The sequence below is a fragment of the Pteropus vampyrus genome, unplaced genomic scaffold (genome assembly GCF_000151845.1).
Source record: "Pteropus vampyrus isolate Shadow unplaced genomic scaffold, Pvam_2.0 Scaffold68, whole genome shotgun sequence".
NCBI lineage: Eukaryota > Metazoa > Chordata > Mammalia > Chiroptera > Pteropodidae > Pteropus > Pteropus vampyrus.
In genome coordinates this window covers 4372930-4381982 of record NW_011888849.1, presented here as the reverse complement: position 1 = coordinate 4381982, position 9053 = coordinate 4372930, and the positions used below count along the sequence as shown (strand labels likewise).

At 36.5% G+C, this 9053-nt stretch overlaps 1 protein-coding gene across 1 annotated transcript in view; it reads left to right on the top strand.

Annotated features, from left to right (window-relative positions):
* The first annotated feature begins 991 nt into the window (after positions 1–991).
* LIPM (lipase family member M) overlaps positions 992–9053 on the top strand; it is a 20566-nt gene continuing 12504 nt past the window's right edge. Inside the window, exons 1-2 of the mRNA XM_011361612.1 lie at positions 992–1305; positions 3387–3501. Of these exons, the coding sequence (XP_011359914.1) occupies positions 1159–1305; positions 3387–3501 (262 nt within the window). The 5' untranslated portion in view covers positions 992–1158. The remainder of the gene's footprint in view (positions 1306–3386; positions 3502–9053) is intronic.

Sequence of the window (9053 nt, the reverse complement as noted above, 5' to 3'; positions counted from 1 at the left end):
TTCCTTCTAAATTAGGTCAAATCACTCCTCCTTAGCATTCGTCAGACCAACAATGGTGGAAATGTTGAAATTAGTCCAGATAAGAAATGCAGGCTTGCTTCCTCACAGGTACAGCCAAGCCAGAGTAGGCGAGGCTGAGATTGAGCAGATACTTTTTCACAGACTCATCATTCCTGATCCAGCTTTGATTGTTTCATCAACAACATTTCGAAAGTCTATAAATTAGTGTGGCTGCTGTTAGTTCAGTTCCGAAGAGGTGATGTAAAAGTAAAAAACTCTTTTACTTTAATATTTTTTTTCTTAAAAACTAACACATTTTTTACTTAAAATGATAATAATTCTATCCTCCTGGCCTGCTTGAATATTAGTAGGCTAAGAAATTGCTCACATTGCCATACAGTCTATTGAACTAAGACATTTAATTTATAAAAATAAACAGGCTGCAACTCAGTTTAGTTATTGAAAACAATTTAATTAATCTCTTAGTAATTAATTAGTGATTAGAATACAAAATAAAACATTTCATACATGACTATTTAGTTGAGCTGGATTGAAATGGCTTCAACGTGGAAGATTCATTTTCTTCTAATCAATATTCTCAAGCCATCACTAATAATAGAAAATGTACCAAAAATTTTTGAAATTTTAAATAAAAATAATTATCACTATATTGATCTTCAACCAAAGGACAGTGATCATTGAAACTTTAGAATGTAACTATAGAAACTTGTAGTATTTTCTGCAGCCTCCATACCATCCTACCTATCAAAGAAAGATAACAACTAAGAAAAAAGGAAAAGATTTTCCCTATGGCTCCTATTACCTGATAAGAATCCATAAGGTTCTATGGATTGTCTCACATGCACATAACTCCAGGTTGCATCAAAGAAAGTTTTACACACCTACAAGTTAAAGGATTGGTGACTGCAAGTCGTGTGAGGGAATGGGAGGAGCTGGATCATACTGGGACATCCTAGACAATATCTCCATTCTACTTTGTGTTCTTTCATTCCTATCAACCAAGCTTGTTTAATTTGCTTCAGAATTTAAGGAAGAAATTACAGCTGGAAAATGTATAAGCTTTTAAACCTATAGATCCTTCTGACTTTAGAACTAGTTGTTATTTCGCCAGGAAAGCATGAATGAAGATGTTGAACCATGTTAAAAATCTTGTCAAGATTGTGGATTGTTCCACACAGAACTGAGATGTGGCTTCTGATTCTGGTGGTGTGTTTTTTCCGAAGAAATTTGAATTCAGGACTTATGCCAACTAAAAATGTGGACCCAGAAGCATTCATGAATATTGTAAGTTGGAATTTTCCATAATGTTTTGGGGGAGATGAAGTGCCTTACATGTTAATGTTTGCATCTGTGTATTATCTACATTATTTATTATATTTATATATGGTAGTGATTTTTGCTGGTAGAGTATAGTCATAAATTAGCATATTGTACTGGAAAGTGCTAAACTGCTAAACTCGTTGTGGGTAGACTGGGTTCTCTTCAAACAAATTCAATAAACTGGGCTAATGATTTAATCCCTTTGGGTTTCAAATGCAATTTAACTTTTTCTTAAATTCTTTGTTTAATTTTATGAGCAAAAAAATCGTTGCAGTGTCTTGGGCCAAACCTAAACCCTTGATTATTTCCATGTTGTCTGTGCTTTTTATTCTTTTTCTACTTTCTCCCATATTAGAAAGGTGTTAACCCTCACTTCTTACTATTAGGGTACCCACTTCTAGCAGCAACCTGAATCATTCTAATCTATTCTGGTTATCTTATTTTGGACTGTTAACTCTGTTGACTGTCAGTAAAAGGACCCTAATGAATGGTAGAGAGGGCCTCCTGTGAGTGAAATTCATAAATGATGTGATATCTGTTTAGGTATATCTCAGAGAAGTTTTTTTTGGCTTACTTTCAAATTCTTAGTGAGTTAATAATGTCCACTAAGTAGTAACACTTATCCAATAGCAGACATTGTGATGAAAGCTTCAGAGACACTCATTTCATTTTATTTTCACCGCTCTATACAGTAAATATGACAGTCCTCATTTTTCAAATCAAGGAACTAAGATTAAAGAGGTTAAGCAACTTAAATTGGGCAACACCACTGGTTGGCGGTAGAGCTACAATTTATAAGCAGGCCTATCTGAACACATAATTGCAACCACTATGCAATAAACTCTCCCAGATGAGAAGTAGAGACAACCTCCAGTTGAGTAAGATTATTGTAGTATTCACGATCCATAGATTTATCATAGACTTAACATGCCCTTATACAGATTTAAGATCCTTTTTACAGAAGCCTTCTTTGAATGGATTCTAAAACTCTGACAGGCCATAGAAATATTTTAAATCTACATGATGCCAAATATCAGATTTCTTTTGATCATTCCAAAAAGTGACTGTCTTTTGACGGTTTGTCCAAACAACATGTTGGCATAGATCCCTAGGAGCCATCCTCTGTCCCTAAGAAGATCCCACACGAATACTTCTGGGTTATTGGGTGGAGGGAATCTCTTCAGCTGTAGGCAGAGCCAGTCTCCCTGGGCCTCGCTCACTAGATACACCCAGCACTACACCCTGTTGGGGCTTCAGGAGCCCTAAAACTAATATGTATTGAATTGGATTCTAGCATTGAGCAGTTATGCATGGAGAGGCAAAGTAAAACAGGAAATATATGTGATTGTTGGTATAAATTAAATGAAATAGAGTTTCTACATGTAACAACTGTATAGAATAGGAGTCTTTAACCATGGATCCATATATAGGCAACAAGAAACAGGAAATCTCTCCAACTCACTAAGGGATCCTTGCCATATAAAGGTGTTAAGAACTACTGCCCTTAAGTCTTTAAGTTTTAAAGCTGAAAAGAAACAAGGAATGCATGCTCCAGGGGTTCTCATAAGACAGGCATGCCATTGGCTACCTTAGAATTACCTGATCCCTAACTCAAAGTGAACCCAGGAAGGAACCTGTATGTCTAAATGCCCCAGATGATTTTGATGCACACCCAAGTTTTGGAATCAGTGTCCTGGCCCAGTGGTTCTCAAACATTAGAGTGCATCAGAATTGCCTAAGGAGCTTCTTAAAACACAAATTGCTAGGCCTCATCCTCCAAGTTCATGATTCAGTAGTGATGCAGACATTTTTGGTCCAGGGTCACACTTGGAGAATCATCGTTTTAATCTAGTCTTCACATTAAAGATAAAGAAGATGAGGACTGTAGAGAAGTGGCTAATTTTTCTAAGATAATATGATTAGAGAAAAACAAGGAATTTCTTATCTATATCTTCTACCATCAAGGCATCTACTTGTTACTTCGGGATTATTGAGGATATAACCATACACAAGTTAACTCAAAAGAAATTGTACTTTTTCCATAGAGCGAAATCATCCAACATCAAGGCTATCCCTGTGAGGAGTATGAAGTCACAACAAAAGATGGGTATATCCTTTCTGTTAACAGAATTCCTCAAGGCCTAATGCAACTTAAGGCAGGTATGGTTTACCCTATGTCACTCCAACATGGCAGTCTTCTCTACAGTAATGACTTGTGGTTTGAGCATGTAAAAGGAAGTCTGAGTTCTTAATATAGACTGAGACTTACTGTTCAAACAAAAAGATGGCTTCAGTTTCCCTCTTAATCCCCATTATCACTTTGATCTCCAATTATCTCAAATAAATATAGTGTTTCTTTTCAAAAAAAAGTCCATTTCTTAACCTCTTCTTGCACTTTACCCATTTCCTAAACTGCTCCTATATAGATATTCTAGAATATCCTCTAATGACCTCTTGAACAGACTGCACCAATCCCTGCTGGTGAAGAATGCAAACTCCAATATGGCACCTGGTGCCCACCCTTGAACACCCTATTTTCCCCATCCAAATAGCACTTTAAATATTTCCAATGTTGTCCAGATTTTCACCAAGATCTTCTTAAGAATTGCACACTATAAGTATACTTTTACTTTTTGGTACATGTTTCCAAACTTTATATAATGAAGTTGTTTTGTTGTGTTTTGTTTTCGCATATGAGATTTTCAGCTATTTCTGGCTTTTTAAAATTCACCTTCATTACTCATTAAATTGAGTTCATCTTCCATTTCTATCTGTCTCTATTTCTTTTAATACTCTAGCTCTATGTTTATAGCAGCAACTGTGTTAACTGTCGCAAGTACAGTTAATATAGTTTCCTATTGTGTTCTTTCTATATGTCAGGTGCAATGCGAAGTGCTTTATTTGCATTAGTCTTATTTAACTTTCACAGTAATCATAAGAAACTGCCATTCAGAGGTTAAATAACTTGGCCAGGAAAGTCTGTGCTAGTACTTACTAGTATATTGCAAAACCAGCACTCAAATCAAGATGTCTTACACCATAGCCCATGTTCTTAACTAGAACCAGAAAATTCTGGGAGAAGGCTATTGGACTTCAAGGCATCTGTTTTATTCCAATCTACACTTGTGCAGCTTTTTGCAAACCAGCTTTTTTTAAATATCAGCTGCACAGCTGAATATTATATATCGAGCATGCTCCTACCTCAACGCCTTTGAACTTACAGTTCTCGCTCTAGATAACTATTTCATCAGATACCTACAGTTTGTCCTGGTCCTTCTTTCAGGCCTTCTCTATCATGTTCCTTCCTGACCATCCTATTCAAATTATCAACCCCGTGCCACCTATTGAAGTCTAATTTCTTATCTTGCTTAATTTTTCCTGTAGCACTTAACACCACTTGATATGTAGCTACTTGCTCGTTTGTTTATCTCTTTCCCCTATCCCACCAGAATATAAACTCAGTGGGAGCAGGGACTTTATTTTGTTCAAGGCTATCGCCAGTGTCTAAAAGAGTGCCAACAACATTGTAGATGGCAATACATATATGTGGAATAAATTAATTAATTTTATATAATTAAATCAATAGCCTGGAGACACAGAGGTGACTTTTCACCAAGTCCCACAAATTCTAGAGGGTAATCAAGGCTTGGCTCTGCCAAGCAATCAAGTGACCGTGGCAGTTCCTAAACTCAGGGGAGAAACCTGCAACTCCTATTCGTGGGAGTTTGTTTTCCCACCTCCTGTTTGTTTACATTGTTCACTCATTGCCCAAAAGTTTGGAGTTTAAGGTGCCAGCCTTTTTGGCCCAGTTGGCGCAGAATACTCTCCTCTAGTAGCTGATGTTGTTCCTGCATCTCCCACTGACCTCTTCAAGGAGGAACTCTCCCAGCACTGAGGGAAAATAAGATTTGACAACATCTCTTCAAAAAGAAGTCCAGTGAAATTCATACTAAAAACAACTGAAAGTTGTCTACAAGCTTGTGGCAAAAGCCTTTTTAAAATCTTACTTCATCAGATAACCACTGTTTGCTTCAAATGTTTATATCAAGAGAGAAAATAAGCTGGGCCATCCTCAAAAATAACAGATTTTTAGAGTAGCCGTTACACATTCACCTGTTGGTTATAAGTTAAATGAATGTCCGTGATTCTAAGGGATACTTGAAATGACATCAATTATTTACAAGCCAGTTCTCTCACTAGGTGAACCACAAGCACAAACTACTGTTAAGTAGCCAAGCTGGCCCCAGCCACGGGAAATGTCACAAGAATTCCAAAAAGGAGCATTGATCCACTTCGGTTTGATCGTATCACATTTAGGTCACCTCTTTGAGGGCTAAGAGGACAAACTCAATGACCAGACAAAATAAAACCTAAAATAATTAGGTTCTCCTAGTCCTTCACTAGCAGCCCTCATGCTCTCTCCTCAGAGGGATAAAATAAAGCAAATGAAATCCATAATTACTGCCCAGATGATGGATGAGATTGTTAGAGAAAGGCCTCTGTGCTATGGGGAGATTGCATATGGACTCAGTTCACTGAATAACAGAATCTACCATCTTATAAGAAAATAGGCAGGAGACTGAATGCTTAATTTACAGTATTTTAATTAACTCTCAAAACCCTGTGAGGTAGGATATTATATCCTTGTTTTATTAATGAGGGCACTGAAGCTCAGAGAATCACTGCCTTTGAAGATTATGGCACTAATAACAACAGCAACAATAAAGCTCTTTACTACAGACTTCCTCTAAGCCAGGTACTACAGTATAGACATTACATTCACGATCTGATGTCATTCTCATAAGGCCTATTAACAGCTTGATGTTTTTTACTCCTAAAGGTGCAGCATTTTATTAATCTTTCAATGTTGCTTTCTGTCAAAAATGAGGCTTACCTTAATTTACCTTTTTTATATTTTTAAATAAGTTTTTCTTTTTCAATTACAGTTGGCATACTATATTATATTAGTTTCAGGTGCACAACATAATAATTAGACATTTATATAACTTATGAAGTGATCACCTCGATAAATCTAGTACCCACCTGACATCATACATAGTTATTACAATATTATTGACTATATTCCTTATTCTATACTTTATATCCTCATGACTATTTTCTAGCTACCAATTTGTACTCTTTTTTTAATACATATTTATTCAGCATAGTGATCAGACTATTAAATTTAGCAATCACCAGCATGGGTACAAAAAAGAAATCTACATTAAAGCCTTTTGTTGGAATGCTTTACACTTTCCACAGAACAGAAACTAAAATAACCTGTTAAACGGTTAGTCACAAATACAGTCCTTGAGTCTTTTGCCCATGTACACATGAGTATTATCTAAAACATATCTTCTTTGTAGCAGCTGGGCCCTGCCACCACTGTGCTTGGCTGAGTTCACAAATCTTTTGTAACAAATCTGTTGTAACCTGTAAGCTTCCCCATCACTACTCTGGCTCTCCTCTCCTGCTAAGCTTTGTCTCCTGGCAGTATTTAAAGCCTCCTGACACTGCCATAGCTACTGCTGCTGCTGGAACCACCATAGTCACCTTGGTTTCGTGGTTTGGCAAAGTGTTGGCCTCCACCATCATAGGGGCTCCTGCCTCCACTTTCCTTCTTTCATGGGTCCAAAATTTGAAGATTGATTATTGTAATTACCCAAATCATTGTAGCTTCCACAACCTCCAAAACTGCTTCCATCATTACCAAATCCATTATAGCCATCCCCACTGGCACCATATCCTCCACCACCATGGCTGCCACCAAAGCCACTTCAACCACTGAAGTTTCCTCCATGACCAAAGTTGTCATTCCCACCAAACCCACCTCCACGACCACCACCAAAGTTTCCAGAACCACTCCGACCTCTCTGGCTGGATGAAGCACTGACCATCTCTTGCTTAGGTAGGGCTTTCCTCACTTCACAGTTGTGACCATTCACAGTTTGGTATTTCTGAACGACAGAAATACCAAACTGTGAATGGTCACAACTGTGAAGTGGGATTACTGTGTCCTTCTTTGTCTCTTGTTATAACCTTTGTTTTAAAGTCTATTTTGTCTGGTGTAAGTATTACTATCCCAGCTTTTTTTGGTTTGTTTCCATTTTCATGAGATATCTTTTTCCATCCCTTTACCTTAATTTATTTAATGTGTTAGAATTCCTAAAGTCTTTAATATTTATTTATTCCCTACTATTTTCATAAATTTTTAAAATATAATTTCAAATTTACAGAAAGGTTTAAGAATCATATAAGGAACTACCACATACCCTTAACCCTAATTTACCAGTTGTGAATTACATTTTACCCCCATTCTCTCTCTCTCTCTCTTTCTCTCTTCTCCCCCTTCATATTTTTTCAAAAAATCTTTGACAATAAGTTTGAGACATCATGCCCATTAATCCCTATCTACTTCAGTATGTATTTCCTAATGTCGAGAAAGGAAAAATAAATTTTTTTCCTACTTATTTTAGGTTCTCCAACTAGGGCCCTGCAAATTAGACCTAACGAAAGACAGATTAACAAGAGAAACACAAGCAGTGGTTTATTCACGTGGGCATCACACATACACATGGCAGCACTCAGAGATGAGTAACTCGAAAGGCTGGTTAGATTCTGGGGTCTATATGCCTAACTTAGAAAAGAAAACAGAGTTGGAAAAAGAGCACTTATGGAAAAGCAAATGACTTTTTGGAAAAATGAATGGCACTTAGGAAGACCGATAGGAGATGTGCTAGTTTATGACAAAGTATATTCAGTTGTAGTGCCAACTTCTCATCTCCAAGAAGAGATGACAGTTGCTTTCAGGGAGGGAATTTATATGACAATTGAGTTCTTTTGAGAGGCTTGCTTTTAGATAGACAAGGGGTCTCAGGAACTCAAATGCCTTCAGCACAAAACGATTCTTATGCCAAAGTGACATATTTGCAGAGAGTGGGGGCAATATCCTGATCTTCACTAAGAAAAAGGATATTCACTTCTATAACCACAATATATTTATCAAAATTACAATATGTATAAAATTAGGAAGCTAACACTGATTGATATTAGTATCTAATCCATAGTCTATATTCAAATTTTGTCAATTATGCCAAAGTCCTTTATAGCTTTTTCCCCGCTGGTCAATCATCTAATCCAGGATCATACACCATATTTGGTTGTCATATCTCTTTGTCTCCTTTCTAAACTGAAAAAATTCCTCAGGTTTCTTTGTCTTTTTTGACTTTGACATTTTTTGTAGTTTTGGACAGTTATTTGATACAATGTTCTTCAATTTAGTTTGATGTTTCTTCATGATGAGATTCGGGTTATACATTTTGGCAAGAATACCACAGAATGGAGTTGTGTCTTTCACAGTGCATCGTATTATGAAGCACATGATGTTGGTTTGTTCCAATATTGGTAATATTTGCTTAATTTTTTTTCTTTTTTCCCCAGCATTATTGATGTATATTAAAGTATATTGATGTATATTTAAAGTATATTAATCATGATTTTATATATTTATACATTATGTAATCATTACCACATTCAGGTTAACACATCCATAACCTCACATAGTTACCGTGTGTGTGTGTGTGTGTGTGTGTGTGTGTGTGTGTGTGAGAGAGAGAGAGAGAGAGAGAGACAATGCTATTAGCAAATTTCAAGTATACAATACAATATTAATAATTATGGTCACCATGCTGTATGTTAGCTAGATCTCCAGA